General features: G+C 40.4%; 3 protein-coding genes and 1 pseudogene across 3 annotated transcripts in view; 1 reads left to right on the top strand and 3 right to left on the bottom strand.

Annotated features, from left to right (window-relative positions):
* Spa17 (sperm autoantigenic protein 17) overlaps window positions 1–25,542 on the top strand; it is a 380,810-nt gene that overhangs the window by 204,262 nt on the left and 151,006 nt on the right. The window lies entirely within an intron of this gene.
* Window positions 4,615–5,550, bottom strand: LOC127231538 (olfactory receptor 145-like). Its single transcript, XM_051197122.1, has one exon. It carries the CDS (start codon window positions 5,542–5,544, stop codon window positions 4,615–4,617), a length of 930 nt encoding a protein of 309 aa, XP_051053079.1. The 5' UTR covers window positions 5,545–5,550.
* On the bottom strand, window positions 12,014–13,090 carry LOC127231367 (ferritin light chain 1-like; annotated as a pseudogene).
* LOC127231539 (olfactory receptor 8B12-like) lies at window positions 13,969–14,904 on the bottom strand. Its single transcript, XM_051197123.1, has one exon. The coding sequence runs from the start codon at window positions 14,896–14,898 to the stop codon at window positions 13,969–13,971; it is 930 nt and encodes a 309-aa protein (XP_051053080.1). The 5' UTR covers window positions 14,899–14,904.

Raw genomic sequence — 25,542 nt, 5'->3', positions numbered from 1 at the left:
AAGTCTTTATACATTATCAGAAAGCATCCTACCATATAGTAATATTATAAGGCTCCTGGAACTAGCTTTAGGGAGTTATCTAGTCTAAATGTTTCATCTCCTCCCAAGGCCAGAAATACAACTCATTTCGTGCTTCAAACCAGTTATGTTGAGTTTCAGGGAATTTATTTTTATGTTCTTATGCTTGGCTGTTCATAATTAAATATACCTTATTGAGATACATTTGAAATTCAAGAAAATGAACACAGTTCAGCAATTTTAGCAAATTATGTGTGCATGCAATTCAGATGTGCTATTTCATTTTCCTAAAAAGTTCTGAGTGGGGTCCTGGGGGCTGCAGAGATGGCTCAGAGGTTAAGAGCATTGACTGCTCTTCTGGAGGACTCTGGTTTAATTCCCAGTACCCACATGTAGCTCACAACTCCCTTTAACCCCAGTTCCATGGGATCTGACACAGACATATATACAAGCAGACTACCAATGCACATAAAAAATAAAGAAATCATTAAAAGTCTTTTTAAATGCTCTGTACTGTATAATGAGTTACCCCTTGTCCTGTTGTGTGACACTGTTTCATGGGAGACATGAGCAAATATCTATCTATTCCTCCAAGTTTAGGGAACCAATGGCAGGACAAAATTAGAATACTAACAAATCCAACTTGAAGAAACAGTGAGTGTGCTGGGGTAACTTGCAGGAGGATGGAGGAGGAATTGCAGGAGCAAAAATGCCTCATATACAGCTCCAGCACCAAAACCACATCCAGCTTAGGGACACCTCATGAAAACTGGGAATCTGGGGCTCACTGAATAATTCTCAGGCATCTTGTCAGACTGGTGAGTATCTCTTCCAGGCTGCACATTTGGCCTGAGCTCCTTCTAAGCAGCTTGGGTGGTCTCTGCTTCTGCCTGATGACCTGATCTAACTGTCTCTTCCAGGCAATTCATCCGGGTTGGGCCTATTCTAGTCAGTTAAGCTTGTCTGAGGGTGTCTCTCCAGGGTGCTTAAAGTTTATAAGCTTGTGAGGAGGGAGGAGTCTAGAAAATTAGGTCAGTTTTAGGAACTTCCTGAAGCAACTGAGTTTTTTACTTCCAGAATGTAAAGAACGTCTGTGTGGCATGTAGAGTTTCCCATCCCCTTAGAACACCCTGTGTCTTAAGGAGCTTCCCCTCCAAGGTCAAAGGTTTTTAGAGAAGAGGGAGTTGCCAATCTGATTACACCTTCATCCAGCAACTAATGGAAGAACATGCAGAGATTCACAGCCACACAACAGGCCAAGCTCCGGGAGCCCAGTTGAAGAGAGGGTGGAGGGACTATATGATCAAGGGAAGTGGGGAAGTCAAGATTATCACAGGGGAACCCACAGACAGCTAGTGAGTCTACATGACCAACCGAGGCCCTCTGCATGTGGGGGACAGTTGTATAGCTCAGTCTATTTGTGGGATCCCTGGCAGTGCAACCAGGATCAATCCCTGGAGCATAATCTGGATTTTTGGAACCTATTCCCTATGGTGGGATGCCTCTCTCAACCTTGATGCAGAGGGGAGGAGGTTGGTCTTTCCTCAACTTGATATGCCATGCTGTGCTGACTCCCATAGGAGGGTCAACCCCTTCTGAGGAGTGGATGGGGGAAAGGGTGGAAAGGAGGAGAGGAAATAGGAAGAGAAGAGGGAGGGGAAATTGTAGTTATGTTAAAAAAAATTAATATAATTAAAAAAAGAGGGAGCTGCTAAACCACATCCCACACTTCAGTCCTAAGCAACTACTGATGAACTAGGTTAGTTTTCCTATTTTTAAAACTATAGAATGTTAGCCACTTTAATATGATGTTCCTTTCCCTCAGCATAAAGTTTTGAGGTTTGTTCATGCTGAGATTCTTTACCATGTGTATCGGTCCCTTGTCATGGCTAAATAGTATTCACTTACGTGAATATATTGAAATTTGTATGTTCATTCACTACTTAGGAAAATGTGGATTGTTTCCATTAGAAGGCTAAAATAAACAAAGCTACTATAAATGTCCATACACATGTTTTTATGGATATATGCTTCCAAATGTGTTTTTGTAAATACTTAGAAGTGGATTTTCTGTATTAAACAGAACATCTAATTTTAACTTTACAAAAATCATTTGCAGTGTTTTCTAAAGTGGTTCTGCCATTTTACATGTTAATCAGCCATAAATGAGGACCTCATTAGGGGGTCATTGGGGGTCAGGGGAGAATAGAAGGGAGAGGAAACTGGGATTAACATTAAAAACAAGATTGTTTCTAAATTAAATTTTAAAAATGAAAAAAAATGAGAACCTCATGTGCTGAGGTATTGTCAGGATCTTTAATTTATCCAATTCTATTGCATGTCAAAAGGCACAGTATTTTCATCTACATTTTCCTTATCAGTTACATAGACATATCAGGCATCACTGTCGTTTTCTTTCCTTCTTTCTTCACTTGCCTTTATTTTTCACTCAAAACCAAGCCACACAAATATAAATAAGCAGCTACATCTGCTACTTTAGATTTTAATTCAGCAAACCCACAACCTGCACCAAGAGAATGTGGGTCATGTGCAAATTAAGGTTTCTGCCTTTCCTAGCTGTGGAGCTGGCTAACCACACTTCCCAGGGATGGTTCATTAGTGACCCACCCAACACCTCTTCTTGTGATCACAGCAAGGAGATAAGCATCTTTCTCCCTCCTGACTCTTGAGGATGAATGAAAATGGCAGGTAAGAGCCTCTTCCTCAAGACTCACTTCCACCCTCCAATATCACTCCAGGGCACTGTACAGAAATCTACAGGCATTGGGAATATTGAGGAGGGAACTCCACTCTCTCTGTATAGGCATCTAATGACTATGCCAGGAGAGACAGGTAGGAAGGCTGGCCTGAGGCAGACAGTCAATTGCTACTCCATCAGTATGGTCGGCACCAATGAGAAAACAGGAACAGAGGACTGCTGAGGAGTCTACATAAACAGTTGAGTAGGAGTCTTCCAGACTGCCCCCCCACATCTCTGTTCTAGCTCAGAGCCTCAAAGCCATTCTCCTATCTCAACATTTGTGCTAAGTAGTATGCTTTGGTCAACTCCTATAGGAACTCCTTGGCCACCACAGTCAGGATAAGTCTGGAGTACAAACACAGCAGCTCAAACATTGCTTGTTACAAGAAATAAAGTTCATCTCACCAGGCAAGCAGGAGGGGAGCAAGCCCATCAGAGCCATTTGTCAGTAAAACACCTGTCTCTTCATGCTGAGTGAAGCCATCACAGGAAAGGGATTGTACCAAGCAGGCCAGACCTGTCCAGGATTCTGTTTTACCTGGTTTCTGATATTTAAATGATATTTCCCAAAATTTTTCCCTGTCAACCAACATGAAAAAATTGTTTGAGAAAACATGAGACAGAAGAAATTGTTTCTGTTCATTAGAGTAAAAGAACCAAAAGTATATTCTTCTTGATTTTTTTTAAATTTGTAGTTCTAGTCATCTAGCATTTGGGGTGTTGAGGAGAAAAGAAGTCTTTCCATCATAAAACCAAAAGTGCTAAATAAAAACATTAACGGTAAAAGCATTCAACCAATAATAGTGTTAGCTCATCCTTAAAATTCAAAGCAAACAAGTTGTCTCTTCTAATAAGCACATGGTTGATGTTGCCTTGAAAAATAAATGCATCCCCCAGATTATTTACTGCTCCCATAAACCACCAAGAACCTTGCTTGGTTATCACATGTCACAGATTTCTCCATCAAGACTCAACTACCTAAATTCACCCCCCCAAAAAAATCTTAATTGTACTCTTTGATCTTAAAATATTAAAAATTTCACATCCATTGTCTTTATAAACAAACACTAAGCCTCTGAAAGTCCCAATGCAGAGATTCAGGGTACAGAGTTCCACACATGGCTTCAGTTCTGCCTAAATGAGAACCATATAATAGAGTCATGTTTTTCCCTTTTCACTTGGTCAACACTGACTTAAAGTGGTTTTCTTCTCTTGCCTTCGTTAACAATAATAATGAAATTGGAAAATTTTTCGAGGAGTTTTATGATTATGAAAGTGATCATTTTTAATGTGTTGCCAAAGCCATAAGGGGGAAATCAGAAAGAATGGTAATGTTGCAAGAAAACACAGCATAAAGACACATAAAATAACAAGAAATCCAACCCACTAGATTTGAGAGCATTTGAGGAACCAGATTTAAGCCCCGAGTAACAACATATTTCCTAGTCCCTGATAGTTGGTAACTTAGATTAAATTAAATTGCTTCCGAGGCATTTTCAGCAATAAGTGGTATATGGAAATATAAAATATGCATAAAGTTAAGAAATCTGGAAAGAGTTTAAACACAGCAAAGGTTAAGAGCTGTGTTAACTCTTCTTCAAAAGTAAAGGTTTGAAACTCTGTTTCTACGATAATACTGGTAGAACATTTGCCCAGCATCCAAGAAAACCTAAGCTCATTCCCTAGTGCCATGAACTTCTTATATAAGGAGAGAAAATTTAACCAAACCTTGAACCCCTCATGGCCACATTGAATCCTCTTATATAAGTATTGTTCTTTCCATATGAACACTGGTCCTTGATCATTCATACTACTGAAGTTCACCATACAGATCCTCAAGAAAATACTCGCCTGACAAGGGTTTTCCTCAGAGCAACTTTGACATCCTTATTTCTCAAGCTATAGATCAGAGGGTTTAACATGGGCACCACAATGGTATAGAACAAGGAAGACACTTTTCCTTGGTCAAGGGACAAAATGGAAGGTGGCTGGAGGTACATGAAAGCCCCAGAACCAAAGAAAAGACAAACCACAATGATGTGGGAGCTGCAGGTGCTGAAGGCCTTGGACCTGCCCTCTGTGGAATGCATGTGAAGAATGCTAGAGAGGATGAGGGCATAAGAAATGAAGATGGTGACAATGGGCACACCAATGTCAAAGCTCACAAAAATAAAGACTACCAGCTCATTCACATAGGTGCTGGTACAAGAGTGTTCTAGAAGGGGAAGTATGTCACACATGTAATGGTTGACAAGGTTGTCAGCACAAAAGTTCAGTCTCACCATGGACATTGTGTGAGCCATGGCTCCAACAAAGCCCATTAAATACACACCAAGTAAAAGGAGCAAACACACCTGGGGAGACATGGCAACCATATACATCAGGGGGTGACAGATGGCTACATAACGGTCATATGCCATGGCTGACAGAATGAAGGACTCAGAGATTACAAAGAAACAGAAGAAAAAGAGCTGGGTCATACACCCCGAGTGAGAAATAACATTCTTTGAGATAAAACTCATCAGCATTTTGGGAGAGATGGTAGAGGAGTAACAGGAATCTATTAAGGAAAGGTTGAAGAGAAAGAAGTACATGGGGGTGTGCAGGTGAGAATTCAGCCCTATCAGGGTAATCAGGCCCAGGTTCCCCACCACAGTGACCATGTAGAAACCCAGGAACAGGAAGAAGAGGGGCATGCGGAGTCCTGGATGGTCTGTCAGGCCTGCCAGGATGAACTCTGTCACAGAGGAATTCTTGCCAGTCATTCTTCTCAGAGGGGAGGCCTGTGTGACAGAGAAGAGGACCAGTAGAGAAAAGGAAACATAGTCACCATCATCACAAATCTAAGACCTCTTCATGGAAATGGAATCCAAAGGAGAAGTGAGCTCTGGTAGGAAGACTTGGACTTTTTAAGGTGGGTAGTCATGAGCTACCAAGTGACTCTAGCTTCCAGAGCACAGTAAAGAGATACACTTCTCCTGCAGGATGGGAGCAGGAGTTGGGGGACATCTTCTAGGCTCAGAAGTCAGTCCTTTAACTATGCCCTTCTGTCTCCAGCCTCTATACCAGTCACTAAAACCTGGACCTCTACTCTGCAGTGAATCCTAACAGATAGAAGACATCCTGGCTCTGGGTCAGCACTATGCACTAGCAAACTGAAGTACCGTTTGCCACAGTCTCTTAACTCAGCTGCACATAGGTTTAGTAACAGTGTTCTAGGCTAACACTCATAGAGGAGTTACTGTGAAAGGCTCTAAGAATATGTCACCATACAGCAATCTTTGCAGATGACACACAGAGTACTCAAAGTCACAAACCTCCAGACTTCAGACAGAAGGGAGCTCCTGCAGTTGTGTTTCACAGCTGGTCAGGATCACACAGGCATGCACCTCCCTTTACTTGCAGCAGGGATGTTCTGCCTACTGTCTCTCCTCAGAAGTGCTCTGGGGGAGAACAAGACCTGGTGAATAGAAGACAGCAGCCTGGAGCTGCAGACCCAAAGCTCAGAATCTCAGGTTTATCTTGCAATCCTCTCTGTACTGAAAACCTTGCCTTGCACCTGTTCTTTCCCCAATGGCCCTGCAGCTTCCAGGAAGAAAGTAGATCTTGCTCTGTGAATAACAAAGTAAGAGTGGCATTCTGGTTTGCAGATCTCAGTGCCCTGGTTATAAAGACAAAGGCTCCCTTGGGACCATATCCTCAGAGTTTCTCTCCCTAAGGAAGCAGAAGTGCTTGTTTCTCTGGTAGAATTCTGTTTGCCTTCTACAAACATTTTTTCTGACAATTAACAATTATAATAGGGGGGCAGGAAATGATCCTGGGCCCTGAAACATATCCAAATCTTCAATGTCAGAAAGTTGACGTTTACTATAAATACAATAAAGTAATAAAAAGTGGTCCAGGATCCAAAATTAAAAATGTATTCAATAGATACAGAGGAGTGTGACCTGGAATTAGAGGTAAGGGCTTTAAAATAACCAGTTAAATTACATTTTTAATTTACGTAAAAAGGAAAATGAGGTAACAAATATTACATTCCAATAGATTATAAGAAGCAGCAAAATAGCAAATGAAGATTTCAAAACTAAAACTTTTTATTGGAAATTAGGAATTCAATGAATTGGGCTAATATCAGACTGGGTAAAATGACACAAAGTATCAGTGAAATAAAAGACAAAACTAATAGAAATCAGCTATACTAAATTCTATCCCATTAACAATAGTCTCTCTCTCTCTTTCTATTCTCTCTCTCTCTCTCTCTCTCTCTCTCTTACACACACACACCCACTTAAAAATAAACCTAAACAAGGCGAAGGTGGGGGTGAGGACCTCTTTTTGATAGCTGTCCTGGGTAGAATACTTGACTATACCTGGGATTAACTAAAAACCCTTAGCTGAATATACCTTCAAAGAGTTTATCTTGATTGATCATTGGAAGTGGGTAGACCCACCCTAAATCTGGGTCCTTTGAGGTCAGGCTGTTTTGGTTTTTAATTTCTTTTTACATTGAAAATAGATTATTTTCTCATACAATGTATCCTAATTACAGTTTCCTCTCCCTCCGCTTCCTTGAGTTCCTCCCCACCTCCCCTCCCACCCCAGATCAACTCCTTTTCTGTGTCTAATTAGAAAGGAGCATGCTTCTAAGAGATAACAACCAACAATGATAAGATATAATAAAATTAAGCAAAAATTTTCATGTCAAAGTTAGACATGGCAACCCAATAAGAGGAAAAGATTCCCAAAAGTAGGCACAGGCAAAAGAGTGAGAGTCCCACTAATTCTCACAATCAGGACTCCCATAAAAGTAACAAATACCCAAAAGACCTGATCTAGACCCATGTAGGCCAATGGCTTGCTGCTTCCATCTCTGTGAGCTCATTTGCACCTTGCTCAGTTGTGTCCTCCATCCCCTCTGACTCTTGAAGTTTTTTTTTCTGTCTTCTCTCCCACAGGATTCCCTGAAGTCTGAGGGGAGGGATTTGATGGAGACCTCCAATTTAGATTCTCTCTCTCTCTCTCTCTCTCTCTCTCTCTCTCTCTCTCTCTCTCTCTCTGCATAATGTCTAGCTGTGGATGTTTGCATCCAATTCCCATCTGCTCTCTCAGATCATCTCTGATGATGACCAGATAAGGCCCTGAATTATGAGTATAGCAGATTAACATTAGAAATTGTTTTGTTGTTTTGGTTTGGTTTGGCTTGTTTGGTTTCTTGACCAGTCATGTTTGTTTTACCTTAGGTCTTTGGGATATACTCAAGCAGTGTTGGATATGGATTCCTTCATGTAGTGGGCCTTAAGTCAAATCAGACATTGGTTGGTTACTACCACGAATTCTTTGCCCCCATTGTCCTGCCATATTTTGCAGGTGATACAGATTATAGGTTAAAGGTTTTGTGTCTGGATTAGTGTCCACATTTCTTTTTTTGGTACCCTGAAGAGTGATTTACTGCACCAAAGAGACTAGACCACAGGGATGAAGGTTCTGTGGAGGCACCAGGTCAATTTCTCTGTGCTCTGAGTTGTGTGGCTATTGTCAGCAGCAATGGAACCCCACTGTCAGTTGTGGAGAGCAGCCTTTTGTCTTAGCATCAGCTTGAGTTGTTTGGGCATTTCCATGGTAATCTTTTGGCCAACAACTCAATTGAATGCAAACCAGACCCCTCACTGGAAGCCTTACCTAGCTCCAAAAGATTGCCAGTTGAGACTGATAGCCCTCATTACTAGACATCTTCATTAGGATCACCTTCATAGATTCCAGAAGTTTCCACTGCACTTCATTTCCATACCACGTCCCAAATGCCTACTAATTCCAGTCATCTCTCACCATACTCCTCAGCCTCTCCAGCATGAGCTATCACCTACGTTTTTAACCTATCAGTTGTGATTTAATGATTTAAATTATTGTTTCAGTCCTTCTCATTTAACTTCCTGTAACTTCTGGTAATGAAGCATTTCAAATGATGGAAAGAGAAGAGAAGAGGATAGCAATTTCACAAACACCTCAAGACAGGGGAGAGAATGTGGTTGTGTTCTCTGATGCCTGACTACAGGGACTCCACCTCAAGAAGCTGTGTCTAGATTTGTCACTCTTCCCTCTTCCAAATAACTACAAGTTTGCATTTGTTGCTGCTGCCCACTATAACTAGGTCAATGCTATAATTGCACAGTGTCTCCCAACTGTGGGTGTCCCTGCTATTAGACCAGGAATCTTCCACTGATTAATTTATTTTATGCAGCAGAGATATCTTACTACCTTGTGCCACTCCTGAAAGTTGCTCCAGGTATGAACTTCTTGTTATGGAGATTTCATAATTCAGGTCACAGTTGGGAAAGGATAATCCTACAGGAAGACAAAATGTATGCTCAAGACACCAGCATAGCAGATGGCTTTAAAATGGTATGTACATTTTATTAATGAATAAGTTCTATAGAGAAAATTAGTATATGTAATAACCCTTGGCTGCTTAAAAGTAAGTGTCATTCTACACTGGATACAATAGCACATCTCTCCCAGATGCAAAAATCCTAAGCAGCAAAATCAGGAATTTAAACCTAGCCTGAGCTACATATGAAAGAGAGACACATACAGAGAGAAAGAAATGTAGAGGAAGACTTACAGACAGACCAAGACACAGACAGACTTATTCTGAGTTACATATGGGTGACCTTTACAAGGTGTTGATCCCAACTCTAAGAAACTTGTCCTCTTGGGGAACAGCTTCCTCCCAGTCCAGGATTCCAATTATTTCACCTAAATGAAGGGTTTGACTGTCCACCAATAGCTAGCAGGCATTAGCATCACTGCCATTTCCTTCCCTTCTTTCTTCTTGTCTCTTTGTTTTTCTCTGAAACCCAAGCCACACAAACATCAACAAGCAGCTTTAGATCCTAACTCAGTAAACAATCTCTACCAAAGACAATGTAGGCCATGTGAGAATAGGGGGCCTGACTCTCCTGGGGGTGCAGATAGCTTAGCTCACTTCCCAGGCATGCTTCATTAGCACACTCCTACCATCTCTTCTCTCAAGCACAGGGTGGAGGGAAACATTGCTTCCTCCCTCCTGACCCTGCCAAGTTAATGGAAAGTCACACATTTCCTCACTCCCACATGCCCCACTGTTTCAGAAATATAAGCAGAAAACCTTCTACAAATATCAGTTACCCTAGAAAGTGCACTTGACTGTCTAATTACACGTATCCTGATATCTTCAGTTGGAACAGCAAAGAAAAACCAGAAGGCTGAGTAAGAAAATTTGATGACCTACCACAAAGAGTTAAGTGCTATCTCTTTGATGTGCCCCTGGGAGCTGAAGCTGAGACTGGGAAGCAATTCAAGAGACTATGTGATCAGATAAAATTATCACCTCTATGGAATCCCAGCTCCCCGCCTGTCTCTCTCCTCTGACCCAGCTCAAGGTCATATTCCAGTACCTCTTTCCCCAATCTCTGTGCTCATCTGTCTGCTCTAGTCAACCTTGAAGGACTCCTCATTCACTGCAATCAGCATGTCTAGCACTGAGAGCATGGCAGCTCTCAGACATTGCGCATTACAGCAAATACAGGTTTTCTCACTGAGAAAGAAAGCAACGGGCCAGTGCAACCTTTCATTATAAATTACTAAAAAACCAGGACAGAAGAAATGATCAGACCAGAAACCAAGACCTTGCCTAAGAATTTATTTCCAGATTGAAATTTTACCTCATCTTCTGTTCTTTAAATGTTATTTTTCCCAAGTCTAATTTTTTTGGACAATTTCACTCAACATAATGAAAACATCTGAAAGCATAAAAGAAAATGAATTCTTTATAATTACATAGTAATCACCCGAAGTTTGATTCTTCATTGATATTTTTTAAATTCATATTTCTAGCTGTCTGGTGTTAGTGTTACAGCTCTGAGGGGAGAGGTTTCCCTACAAAAATGATCCAGCTCTGAAGGGAAAAGCTTCCCCAAGGAGATGTTATAGCACTGAGAGGGAATGGTGTCCCAATGCAAGTGTTACAGATCTGAAGGGAAAGGTATCCTGGTAGTCAGGAGCCAAGTAATACCACCAAGTCACAGGGCCCAACAAATCTCTCACAAGAGATCTAAAGGGAAGGAAGAACAGTGGTTGTCTCTGCTCAAGGGAGAAACAGCAGAGAACCAAGGAACTGACAGGCTTCATATAAAATTTTCATGCTCAAGAATCGGTGGGTTTTCATGTTCAGAGATTGGTGGGATTTTTGTGCTTAGGGATTGGTGGGGTTTTGTGCTCAGGGATTGGTGGTTTGGGGTAAGTTTTTTCACCCAGGAGTATGCTCAGACCTTCTACCCTACCACTAGTGCTTGGGACACTCACTTAAATCCTGCTACTATAGCACTGAAACTGTTGAGTAAAATGCTAAAAATGAAAAGCTAAGACACTATTTGGCTTAGCACACCCTTTAAAATCCCATGTGAATACTTCTAATAAGGAACTTTTTTATGTTGCCTTGGTAAATAACTGCATCCCCCTAAATCATTCACTGCTCTTTTAAAATACCCACTACTTAATTGGTTCTCCTGAGTCACAGATTTCTCTATTAAGGCTCAAACATTCCAATTCACACCCAAAAAGCTCTAAATTCTGCTCATTTGACTTTAAACCTGTATAATGTTACAGCCAGCATCTTTGTAAGAATAAACACCCTCAGAGTCCTAACTCATGAGACTGAAGTTGCTATGTTCCACACTTGGAACTGCCTGTATGTCTGCCTGCAGGCCAGAAGATGGCACCAGATCTCATCATAGATGGTTGTGAACAATCATGTGGTTACTGGGAACTGAACTCAGGACCTCTGAGCCATCTCTCCAGCCCATGATATCAATCTTAGGTCAATGACAAATACATAATTCAGTCATGTGTCCATTGTCACTTGGCTAAAAACAAGGAAAATTTTTCTTCTATCTATGAAAAGATACAGATGTTCTGTGTTTATGCACATTCATGATCATCTGTATTCCTCACACATGTACACATTTGTAGTATGTATACACATGTCCATGTGTGTCCTATGTAAATATGCTAATACAAATTTCAAAAGTAAAAAAAAAAGTTGAAAATATGCCTGATATTTTTTTCTTGGACCAAGACTTAGGAGGGGCACCAGGGCAGTTAAAGGGCTACCTAGTGACTTGAGAGGTACAAGTGGAGGTCCTGAGGCTGCCTGGTACAGAGAAGAGGAGGGAGCTCCTAAGAAAGTGCAGATAGCTCCTAATCATGATTGAGAGTGAGCCTCTCTCTCAAAGAGCTACTCACCCAGAAATGGCTGGCGCAAGCCAGTCTGCCTTGGCTGTGGCCCAGCCAAGCTACAAAAATTGGACAGGTGACTGTCCAACTTTTTGATGAGTTTACCTTCTCATCCTGGAAATGATTTTTCCAAGAAGTCACAGAGATGAGGGACTGTGCAGGCATAAGCTAAGGAATGAAGATCCAAAAATAAAGAGGGTCTGGTTCAGGTTCTTCTCCAGGGCCAAGGTTGCTTCCATGGTTCCACAATATTATCCAACTCATCTTGAGATGGCTTCTGCACATCCTGGAAGAGTGTGCAGCCACACCATCATTTTTCACCTTGAGGCGAGCCTCAGAGCCATGTGCTTGTTCTTAGCCAATACTGAGAAAAAGTGCTCTACACCCTCCCAAGCCTCGTCATCCTGATCAAAATAGTAGCCCAGGGAGATATAGGTATAGCAGGCCACAGGTGCAAGTTAACAAGGTGGTTTATGGCAGCTTCCACTTCAGAGGAATAGTTTCAACAAATCTGGGAGATCAAGACTGATCCTCAGTAATGATAGGAACGGGTGCTGGTTGGTCCTAGGAGCCTCAGGAGGTGAGAAGCTGGTAAAACTGAAGAGATTGCAAAGCTGCAGGAAGCTAACAAAGAGGGCTCCCCCAGGGTCTGTCTGTCTAAACACTATTGAAGCAAGGTACAGATACATAAGACCTCCAAGACACTGTTCTCAATTTCTTGATTTTTAAAGATGGGGCTTGTTTGCTGTTTGTTTCGTGTGTGTGTCACATGTATGTGGGCACCACATGTGTGTAGACGCACTTGCAAGTCAGAAGAAGGTGTTGGATCCTCTAGAGCTAGAGCTACAAGCAGCTAGGAGACACTCAGGTCTTCTAGAAGAGCACCAAATGCTCTTAACCACTGAGTCATCTCTACCACTGCCCCAAAAATTGATTTTGAAGAAGTTATATTATACTTTTGTAAGCAGAATAAAATTTTAATGTATTATCATGTTTTAAAAAGGAAATCTTACTAATGTTTGGCCATGACAGATACACCATATATCTACAGAATATGTTATAAAGACTAATCAAATTACATTTATGTATTTATGACCATGAAATAATTAAAGAAAAAGAGGACATGAATTTGAGAGAGAAGGAGGGTACATGGAAGGACTGAAAGACGGAAAGGGAAGGAGGAAACATGAAATTATATTTTAATTTCAAACATAGAATAATTTTGAACTATTTTTTTAGAAAATAAAATCATAAAAGAGATGTAATATCACAAGAAAACACAACATAAAGGCAAACAAAACACACATTAATTTATTTTAAAGGATTTGAATTTATATTTTATACAAGATAGTTTTGTATCCTTAAATAAAAGAATATCTGTTAAGTGTGAATAGATTAAATAATTCATAAGGTATTTATAAGAATAAATTGTCTGTGTTTATAAAAAAAACTTGCACAAAATTAAAAATTGGATAAATGGCAGAATCGGGCATGTTGAGACATATGCTGGGAACTCTGAGGTAATGTTTTAGAAAACTAGGTTACTGAACGTTTGCCTGTTACAAAAAAGCAAAGTTAGTATTTGTGCATTTTCAATAAGAAGTACATTTTCTCAAATTAAAAAATGAATATTGAAAGAATAAAGGCAGAACAAGGGTCAGGAAGAGCAAAGTTGTGCTAAAAGTCTTTCTCAAATACAAAATGTGGAATGCTGTTTTTGGCCCTAATGTAGCATGATGGTGATAAAATTGCCCAGTATCCATAAAGATCTAGATTCACTCCCTAGAGCCATAACTTCTCTTCTCCTACAAGAAGAAAACAACTAGACCTTGAGCCTCTCCTGGCAAACTGGTATCTTCTTATGCAAACACGGCTCATTAACCAATTACACCACTGCAGCTCATGACACTGCTGCTCTGTTAAGAAAATACTCTCCTGACAAGGGTTTTCCTCAGAGCAACTTTGACATCCTTATTTCTCAAGCTATAGATCAGAGGGTTCAACATGGGCACCACAATGGTATAGAACAAGGAAGACACTTTTCCTTGGTCAAGGGGCAAAATGGAAGGTGGCTTGAGGTACATGAAAGCCCCAGAACCAAAGAAAAGACAAACCACAATGATGTGGGAGCTGCAGGTGCTGAAGGCCTTGGACCTGCCCTCTGTGGAATGCATGTGAAGAATGCTAGAGAGGATGAGGGCATAAGAAATGAAGATGGTGACAATGGGCACACCAATACCAAAGGCCACCACAATAAAGACTACCAGCTCATTTGTGAAGGAGCTATTGCAGGACAGCTCCAGAAGGGGAAGGATGTCACACATGAAGTGATTGACAAGGTTGTCAGCACAGAAGGTCAGATTCATTATGTTTCCTGTATGGGCCATTCCTCCAGAGAAGCCCATCACATATACACCCAGTAAAAGAAGGAAATATACCTGGGGAGACATGGTGACCGTGTACATCAGGGGTTTACAGATGGCAACATAACGGTCATACGCCATGGCTGACAGAATGAAGGACTCAGAGAAAACAAAGAAACAGAAGAAAAAGAGCTGGGTCATACACCCAGAGTGAGAAATAACATTCTTTGAGATAAAACTCATCAGCATTTTGGGGATGATGGTGGAGGAGTAACAGGAATCTATTAAGGAAAGGTTGAAGAGGAAAAAGTACATGGGGGTGTGCAGGTGAGAATTCAGCCCTATCAGGGTAATCAGGCCCAGGTTCCCCACCACAGTGACCATGTAGAAACCCAGGAACAGGAAGAAGAGGGGCATGCGGAGTCCTGGATGGTCTGTCAGGCCTGCCAGGATGAACTCTGTCACAGAGGAATTCTTGCCAGTCATTCTTCTCAGAGGGGAGGCCTGTGTGACAGAGAAGAGGATCAGTAGAGAAAAGGAAACATAGTCACCATCATCACAAATCTAAGACCTCTTCATGGAAATGGAATCCAAAGGAGAAGTGAGCTCTGGTAGGAAGACTTGGACTCTTTAAGGTGGGTAGTCATGAGCTACCAAGTGACTCTAGCTTCCAGAGCACAGTAAAGAGATACACTTCTCCTGCAGGATGGGAGCAGGAGTTGGGGGACATCTTCTAGGCTCAGAAGTCAGTCCTTTAACTATGCCCTTCTGTCTCCAGCCTCTATACCAGTCACTAAAACCTGGACCTCTACTCTGCAGTGAATCCTAACAGATAGAAGACATCCTGGCTCTGGGTCAGCACTATGCACTAGCAAACTGAAGTACCATTTGCCACAGTCTCTTAACTCAGCTGCACATAGGTTTAGTAACAGTGTTCTAGGCTAACACTCATAGAGGAGTTACTGTGAAAGGCTCTAAGAATATGTCACCATACAGCAATCTTCACTTTGCAGATGACACACAGAGTACTCAAAGTCACAAACCTCCAGACTTCAGACAGAAGGGAGCTCCTGCAGTTGTGTTTCACAGCTGGTCAGGATCACACAGGCATGCACCTCCCTTTACTTGCAGCAGGGATGTTCTGCCTACTGTCTCTCCTCAGAAGTGCTCTGGGGGAGAACAAGACCTGGTGAATAGAAGACAGCAGCCTGGAGCTGCAGACCCAAAGCTCAGAATCTCAGGTTTATCTTGCAATCCTCTCTGTACTGAAAACCTTGCCTTGCACCTGTTCTTTCCCCAATGGCCCTGCAGCTTCCAGGAAGAAGGTAGATCTTGCTCTGTGAATAACAAAGTAAGAGTGACATTCTGGTTTGCAGATCTCAGTGCCCTGGTTATAAAGACAAAGGCTCCCTTGGGACCATATCCTCAGAGTTTCTCTCCCTAAGGAAGCAGAAGTGCTTGTTTCTCTGGTAGAATTCTGTTTGCCTTCTACAAACATTTTTTCTGACAATTAACAATTATAATAGGGGGGCAGGAAATGATCCTGGGCCCTGAAACATATCCAAATCTTCAATGTCAGAAAGTTGACGTTTACTATAAATACAATAAAGTAATAAAAAGTGGTCCAGGATCCAAAATTAAAAATATATTCAATAGATACAGAGCAGTATGACCTGGAATTAAAGGTAAAGACTTTAAAGATTTTCTTTCTTTTTTCTTTTGCTTTTTCAAGACAGCCTTCCTCTCTATAGTTTTGGAGCTTGTCCTGGAATTCATTCTGTAGACCAGGATGGCCTCGAACTCACTGAAATCTGCCTGCCTCTGCCTCTGAACTGCTGAAATTAAAGGCATGTGCCACCCCCACCCAGGTAAAGACTTTAAAATAATCACTTGAGTTACATTTTTAATTTACCTAAAAGGAAAAATGTGATAAAAGAAATAGTAAGTTCCAACAGAAAATAAGAAGCAACAAAATACCAAATGAAAATTTCAAGACTGAAACTTTTTATAGGAAATTAGGAATTCAGTGAATTGAGTTAATATTAGAGTGGATAAAGTCACACAAAGTAACAGTGAAATCAAAGATGGTATTAATAGAAATCATCTAAACTAATTTCCAATGAGAAAACTAATTTCTAAAAAGACCACAGTAACCAAAACCTCTTGAAAAGTGTTAAATAAATCTTGTACATATGTATTCACAGTTCTAAAACATGAATTAAAAATTAGGTAGAAAAATAATTTTAAGTACTAAATGAAAAAGTTTCCAGTCAACAAATTTGATGAGCCAGAAAACAAGTTAAGGAAACTGCACACACACACACACACACACACACACACACACACACACACACACACACACACACACGATAAAAGTGAATACAAATGCAATATATATATATATATATATATATACATATATATATATAAAACAGCTGAAAACTAGATTAAAAAGAAAAGAATTTTGAAAAAGCCAGAGACAAGAGGCTCACTGATTTATAAGGAGCTGAAAAGAGGTCTACTTTCTTTTATTATAAAAGAAATGGAAATGAGAAGATAATTAAATAACATATTTAAAACTCTGAAAGAAGCAGGGCATTGGTGGTTCACACCTTTAACCCCAGCACTCAGGAGGCAGTGGCAGGTGGATCTCTATGAGTTTGGGTCCAGCCTGTTCTACAGAGCAAGTTCCAAGACAGGCTCCAAAGCAATACAGAGAAACCCTGTCTCGAAAAGCAAACAAACAAACAAAAAAAAAAAAAAAAAACTGAAAGAAAACAATTGCCAATCTAGTATTATATATCCAGAAATGAAACAAAGAAATTGTCAAACATATGAAAGGTGAAATAAGTTATCACCAAGCAAGAAGTGAGAGAAGAAAATCCTTCCAGATGAAAGTGTCAGTCTGCAGGAGCAAACTCAAATATGCAGAAATGTCAAATGTGTTACCATGTATAAAATACTTTAAATTTCCTTCAATAATAACTTTGATTGTTTAAAGCAATAAAGGCTTATGGAAGATTTGTAATATATATAGAACATGCATAAGTCAAATGACAATCACACATAATAACATAATCCAGCCAAAATATAGAGACATGTAATTAAAGCTAAATGAGAAGTTGTATCAACAAAATCAATATATTTCAGCTGTAAACACATCAGAGTCCTTTGTTGCTGACCCCATTCCATCTTGACTTAAGGTCAGAGAGATAAACCTATTATTGCTCAAGGTTAAAGAAAAAGATGTTTGACTTAAGGCGTGGCTACTGAATGTCTTGACCCTCAAGACCAAAATTCAGGATGTTTCATTTAGGGTGTGGTTACCAGATGTTTTGGATATTGGGGAGATAATTACATTTGTTTGTTCCTTGTATTATGGTAAGGGAGGGGAAGTCTTTTGCCCTCCCCTTTTGCTTGGGGTATATAAGGGCTATGAGTAATAAACTTGGGGCATCTGCAATATCACTGAGTGCCCTCCCTACTCTATCTACTGTTTCTTGCTTCTTTCCTTCCTCAGTCCTCACTTCGCCTTTCAGGCATGTTCGAACTCATCAGCTGGACCCATATAAGCACAAATGTTTCCAGTTCAACACAAAGAACAACCTACTGTCAAGAGAGAAAACAGAAGGGAACCTGGGGCCTATGCCTCTGACTTTCCCATCCTTTCAGGTGTTGGGAGATATTCAATAACACTGAGTTTGCATTTAAGTGAAATTAACCTTGGGTCAGGAGGCTGGGTTAGCAACTACTTGACAGAAAGTAATCATAGAGTCTCAGAGGGCTTCCCGGAGAGATAAATAGACACGGGCAGTAGTAGGGTGGAGTTTGGAGTGGCCCAGCTATTTGTGGTTTGGCATGGACACCAGCAAGAAAAGAGGGTTAGCCAGTTCCTACTCAGCCTCTCTGAGCTCACAAGTTTTCACCCCAGCCTTTGACTCTCGAGTCTTATTCATAAATAGAACAATAGAGATTTGATTAAGGCTACCTTTAGCAACAATGATAAGGCCAGTGCCTTTGGGAGCAGAATTCCCACCAGACTGTGACCTGAGCTGCCAGGCCACTGCTAGAGAAGCAGACCAGTGACTGTGGAGTTGCAATTGATGGTTGAAATCACGAGATTAAGGTGTAGCCATTGTGCCAAAGTTTAAAAAAAAAAAAAAAAGCATTTATGCTCACAGAGGAAACACCCAAAGTCTGCTCCTTCATTGGTTTTTAATTTATTTAATTTACATCCATACAGAAGCCTCTCCACCTCCTCTCCTTCAATCCCCCACTCCTTCCCTCAAACTCCCTCCTCCAATCCACTCATTCCTCCTCAACTGCTCAGAAAGCTCCCATAAGACCAAGCACCTCCCTTGTATCGAGGCTGGGCAAGGCAGTTCATCATGAGGAATAGGTTTCCAATAGCCAATCAAAGCTCCAGGAATAGCCCCTGCCCCCATTGCCAGGAGTCCCACAAATAGACCAAGCTACATAGCTGTCACATATATAAAAAGCATCTAGGCCAGTTCCATACAGGCTCCCTGGTTATTGGTTCAGACTCTGTGAGTTCCAAGGATCCAAAGTAGTGGTTTCTGTGGGGTTTGCTGTGATGCTCCTAATCCCCTGTTTCCTACAATCTCTCCTCTCTCTCTCTCCTCAGGAGAACTACCTGAGTTTAGCCCAGTGTTTGGTCCTGGGTCTCTGAACCCACCCTCATCAGTCACTGGATGAAGGTTCTCCAGTGACAACTGGTGTAGTCAACAATGGCCAGTTCAGGACGTTCATCCACTGCTTCCAGGAGTCTTAGCTGTGATGATCCTTGTAGACTTGTGGAAGTTTCCCTTGCATCAGGCTTCTACCTGACTTCCAGTAGCCCTGCTTTGTAGTCATCTATCTCAGCACTACCCACTATCTCTGCCCACTACCCAACTCACTACCTCAAATTCCCATGCCCACCCTCCCCCAATATAACCAGGAGATATCCTCTATTTCCCCTTCCCAGGAAAATCCATGTGTGCCCCCTCCCTCCCCCACCCCACCTTGGATACTCTCTGTTACCTAGCTTCTCTGGGTCTGTGGACTGTATAGCATGGTTATCCTTTACTTTACAGCTAATATCCACTTGAGTGAGTACGTACCTTGTTTGTCTTTCTGGTCTGGGTTACCTCCCTCAGGATGATCTTTTCTAGTTTCATCCACTTGCCTACAAATTTCCTGATGCCGTTGTTTTTAACAGCTCAGTAATTATCCATTGTGTAAATGTACCACATTTTCTTTATCCATTATTTGATTGAGGGTCATCTAGGTTGTTTTAAGTTTCTGGCTATTAAAAATAAAGCTGCTATAAACATAGTTGAACAAGTGTCTTTGTGGTATGGTAGAGAATCCTTTGGGTATATGCCTAAGAGTGACATCACTGGGTCTTGAAGTCGATTGATTACCAGCTTTCTGAGAAACCACCACATTGATTTCTAAAGTATACGTGCAAGTTTACACTCCCACCAGCCATGGCTTCTCCAGCTTAAGCTGTCATTTGTGTTTTTGATCTTTGCCATTCTAACAGGTGTAAGACAGAATCTGTCATTTTGATTTGCATTTCCCTGATGGATAAGGATGAAAAACACTTCTTTTAAGTGTTTCTCTGTCATTTGAGATTCTTCTGTTGAGAATTCTCTGTTTAGGCCAGTACCCCATTTTTAAACTGGATGGTTTGGTTTTTTATTTGTTTGTTCGTTTTTGTTGTTCTTTGCATATTTTAGAGATCAGCCATCTGTTCGATGTGGGGTTGGTAAAGATCTTTTCCCATACTATAGGCTACCCTTTTGTCTTATTCATGTGTCCTTTACAGTCACTTTTCAGTTTCATGAGGTCCCATTTATTAATTGTTGATCTTAGTATCAATGCTATGGGTGTTATATTCAAGGAGTTGTCTCCTATACCAGCGCATTCAAGGCTATTTCTAGTCCATCAGGTTCTGTGTAACTGGATTTATATTGAGGTCTTTTATCCACTTGGACTTGAGTTTTGTTCAGGGTGATAGATATGCATCTGTTTACATACCAATATCCAGTTATGCTAGCACCATTTGTTGAGGATGCTTTATTTTCTTCATTGTATAGTTTTGGCTTCTTTGTCAACTGCCCATTGGTGTGTGAATTTATGTCTCAGTCTTCAAATCAATTCCATTGATTCACCTGTCTGTTCTATACTAATATCATGTAGGTTTTATTAGAATAGCCCTGTAGTAGAGCATGAGATCAGGGATGGTGATACCTCAGACAGTTCTTTTATTGTACAGGATGTTTTAGCAATTCTGGGGTTTTTATTTTTCCCATATGGAGTTGAGTATTGTTCTTTCAAGGTATGTAAAGAATTGTGTTGAAATTTTGATGGTACTTGCATTTATTTCTTTTGGTAAGATGGCTATTTTTACCATGTTAATCCTACTGATCCATGTGCATGGGAGATCTTTTCATCTTTTGATATCTTCTCCAATTTCTTTCTTCAAAGACTTGAAGTTCTTGTCATACAGGTCTTTCACTTGTTTGGTTAGAGTTACTCCAAGATATTTTATATTGTTGTAGCTATTGTACAGGGTGTTGTTTCCCTGATTTCTTTCTTAGCCCTTTTATTATATGTATATAAGAGGGGTACTACTTTTTTTTTTTTTTTTTTTTTTTTTAGTTAATCTTGTGTTCAGCAACTTTGCTAAAGGTGTTTCTCAGTTGTAGGATTTTCCTGGTAGAATTTTTGGGTCATTTATGTATACTATCATGTCATTTGCAAATAACAATACTTTGACTTCTTTTTATTTATTATTCTATGTGTCTTTTACATCATGTATCTTGATCTCGTTCATTTCCCCTTCCCTTTGAATCCACCTTCTGCCCCTGCACTCCCCCAATAAAACAAAATTTAAGAGAAAAAAATTAAAATCATGTCAGAAGCTGCAGTTTGACACAATGAGTCCCAACCCTCTTGTCCATATACCTTTACTTGCAAGTGTTCATTGCAAAGAGCCATTGGTCTGGTTCAAGGCCTCTGATTTCTACTACACTACTGATGCTGGATCCTCACTAGCATTCTTCCTGAATATCTTGTTGTTGCCCTGTGTTGTAGAAATCCTGCAGCTTTTGGGTCAGCAGCTCAGGTCCCTTCACATGCAAAAGGAGATAATAATTAGGATGGATATTGGGTCAGGAAAAGGCATAACCTTGGGTCTAGACCTGGGCAGTTGTAGGGTTGGTGGACCAGATGTGAATGGGGACAGCTCTCCCATGTTTACAGCTTCAGCTTGGCTCACTGTGCTAACAGGTTGGCTCTCCCACTCTATGACCACAGGGCAGGCTCTCCCACCTGGCCCAGGCACTGATGGGTGGGGAAGAGGGCATCTTTTCCTCACCTATGCCACCACAAGACAAATGAGAAATGGGGACTGCTCCCCATGCTTACTACTTCAGGGAGGGCTCACCCACACATGCTCTAACCATGTTGGTTCTAATGTACTGCCCTGGTGAGGTACAGGGCCAGCTTTCCGGAGTGTTATATCTGATAGGGAGCCAAGGATGGTTCTCCCAGTCTTATGACCTCAGGGCCAGCTCTCCTACCTGCCTCAAATATTAATGGGCAGGGGGAGGGCATCATTCCCCCACTTGCCACCACAAAACAAATGAGCAATGGGGAATTGTCTTCCATGATCACAACTTTGGGGCTGGTTCACCCACCCCTGTGCAAACAAGGTTGGCTCTATTGTGCTGCCCTGATGAGTTGCAGGGCCTGATCTCCTGTATGTTGCAGCTGGTAGGGGTCAGGGACAGCTCGCCCACCTCCCCTAGGTGTGGACTTCTTTCTCAATTTGTGTCCCCTTGATCTCCTTTTGTTGTTTCATTGTTCTAGCCAGAGTTTTGAGTACTATATTGAATAGAAATGTGTTATGAGTATGTTTTTCCGCTGGTCATTCTGGTCCCACTGCCACGCCAGCCCCAAATAACACACAGAGATGCTATATTAGATATAATTCTGTTGGCCAGTTACTAGTTTCTTATCAGCTAGCTCTTAAATATTAACCCATTTCTATTAATCTTAGTATTTCCAAGTGGTCTCATCTTACCAGAGAGAGGGGTTGCCATTCTACTCTCTCCATCTTCCATCTTGAATCTCTTCTTTACTACTTTCTCCTCCTAGTCCAATCTATCTTGCTTTCTATTGGTCAACAGTGCTTTGTTCATTAACCAATAAGAGAAACATATTTACAGAATTACATCTCCCATCAGATATGGGGAGAGTGGACAGCCTTGTCTTGTTATTTTAGTAGAATTAATTTGAGTTTCCATATAATTTAATGTTGACTGTTAGATTGCTGCATATTGCATTTATTATATTTAGGTATGTTCCTTGTGTCCCTGATCTCTCTCTATAAGACTTTTATAATGAATGGGTAATATATTTTGTCAAAGGCATCTAATGAGATGACCATGTGATTTTTTGGTTGGTTTGTTTGTTTGTTTTGGTGGGGTTGTTTGTTTGTATTGTTTTTTTAACTTTCAGTTTGTTTATATGGTGGATTATGTTGACAGATTTTCATATTATGAACCACTCCTGCATCTCTGGGATGAAGCCCACTTGGTCATAGTGGATGATCTCCTTGATGTGTTCTTGGATTTGGTTTGAGAGTATTTTATTGAGTATTTTTGCATCAATGTTCATTTTTTTTTAATTCATATTTCTAGCTCTTTAGTGCTTTGGATTCTCACATAAGTCTCCAACCATAGCATTGAAAACGTTGAATGAAAGTGCTAAAATAAAAAGTTAAGACACTAATTGGGTTAGTGTATCCTTAAAACTCAAATGCAAATACTTCTAATAAGCAGCTTTTTTGTGTCGTCTTGACAAATAACTGTATTCCCCCAAATGATTCATTGTTCTCTTTCAACTACCAATCAGTTGTTTATCCTGAGTCACAAATTTCTCCATCAAAGCTCAAATACTCAAGTACACACCCAAAAAGCTTAAATTCTGCTTGTTTGTCGTTAAATTCATATAACTTTATTTTTGGCATCTTTATTACAATTAAGACCCTAGGGGGCCTAATGAATGAAACTGAAATTGCTGCATTCCACACATGACATCTCAACCTTAAGTTAATGGCAAACACGTAATGTTATGCACAGTTCAAGGGACCCCAAAAATTTCACCACCAAGGAGACACTCACTGAATGCAAGAACAAAGGTTTCTTTATTGGCAGGCTGCTGTGAGGGTTCTGCCTTCTTAGGAGAAAGCAGAAAACAGCTTACAGCTAAAGGGGAGTAAAAGGTAAAGTCCACATGACTGAAAGTCTCAAGATTACAAAGCTTCTGTGGTTCCACAGGACAAAACAGTAATTGTAAGTTTGAGCAGGATACCGTTAGGCAGGATATTGTAGGAGAAATAAGTTTGTTAATTATCTCCTGGGCCAGGGACTTTTACAATCCCAAGTTGATGGCTACATGGTCTTCTTTGGGGCAGAGAAATGTTGTCACAGCTGAGGTGTGTTATCTGGTCTCGGGCAAAAAGTCATGTACCAAGTCCTTTGTTTAGCCCTAACAGGCTGCCTTTAGGTATTCAGAGGAGCTTGAAAGTTTTCTTTTTCCTATATGGGCTTTGAAGTCTAAGTTTTTTAACTTTTATTAATTTCTCCCATTTCAATAATACAGTCATGTTTCCATTCTCACTTGGCTAAAAAAAAAAAAAAAAAAAAAAAAGGAAATTTTTCTTCTACATAATATTGAAACTTTGCTTGATTTTTAAAGATGTTTTAATACCTATGTGTGTATGAGAGAGGGAGAGAGAGATTCATTTGCAGACCAAAGAAAAAGTGGTGTTGAATTCTTTGGAGCTAGAGCTACAAGCAGCTGGGAGGCACCCAACCTGGATGCTCATGCTCAGAGCTGTGTGCAGGTCTTCAAAATGAGCACCGAGTGCTCTTAACCACTGAGTATCTCTATTACTGTCCCAAAATTGCCTTTTAAAAGAAGTTATATTACATTATTGTAAATAGAATCAAATTTCAATGTTTTTAAAAGGAAATATTACCAAGCAGTTGTCACCAACATCATATACCATACACTACATACCAAACTATACAGACTAATCGACTTGCATTTTTGTACTTAGTAATATGTAACAAAGAAAAACAGGTCATGAATTTGAAAGAGTAAGTGATTGCATGGGAGAGGCTGGAGAGAGGAAAGAGATATGATTATGTTTAGTGTAATACACAATTAGTATTAACAAAAGGAAATCATGAAGTAGGACTAATGTGACAAGAAAAGAGTGCATAAAAACAAAAGACAAACCATAAAAAGATATGAATTCAACTTTCGGGATATGAGTAAATGTTTGAAGAGAGTTTGTTATCCTTGAATAACAACATATTTCTACATCTCAAATATCTGTTAATGAGGCTAGATTAAATAATTTATAAGGCCCATTCAAGAATAAACAGTCTGTGACTATAGAAATTGCATAAAATTTAAAAATGTGTAACTTACAAAGCCTGCCTTGCTGAGAAACAGGCTGTGAACCCTAGCTATGCTAACACCATGTTGTTATTTTCCTCAACATTTGTACATAAAAACAAAGTTTATAAATAAATAAACAGCTTTCTCCTAGCACCCTCTCCACTTACTGCACCCCCCACTCCCAATATGCTCAGGAGATCTTGTTCCTTTCCCCTTTGTGAGGGACCTTGCATGAATCCCTTAGAATCCTACTTGTATGCTAGTTTCTCTGGTGGTGTGAATTATAGGCTGGTGATCCTTTGATCTAGGTCTAAAATCCATATATGAGTGAGTACATACCATGTTCCTCTTTTTGTGACTGGCTTACTTCATTCAGGATGGTTTCTTGAAGTCCCATCCATTTGCTTACGAATTTCAAGATTCCATTGCTTTTTTCCACAGAGTAGTATTCCATTGTGTAAATGTGCCACACCTTCTTTATCCATTCTTCAGTTAAGGGGCATCTAGGTTGCTTCCAGGTTCTGGCTATTACAAATAATGCTGCTACCAACATAGTTAAACAAATGTCTTTGTTACATAGATGTGGATCATCTGGGTAAATGCCTAAGAGTGGGATTGCCAGGTCCTGTGGTAGACTGATTCCCA

The sequence above is a fragment of the Phodopus roborovskii genome, unplaced genomic scaffold (assembly GCF_943737965.1).
Source record: "Phodopus roborovskii unplaced genomic scaffold, PHOROB, whole genome shotgun sequence".
NCBI classification, from domain to species: Eukaryota; Metazoa; Chordata; class Mammalia; order Rodentia; family Cricetidae; genus Phodopus; species Phodopus roborovskii.
The sequence above is the reverse complement of the archived record's forward strand: the minus strand, read 5'-3'. Positions and strand labels throughout refer to the sequence as shown.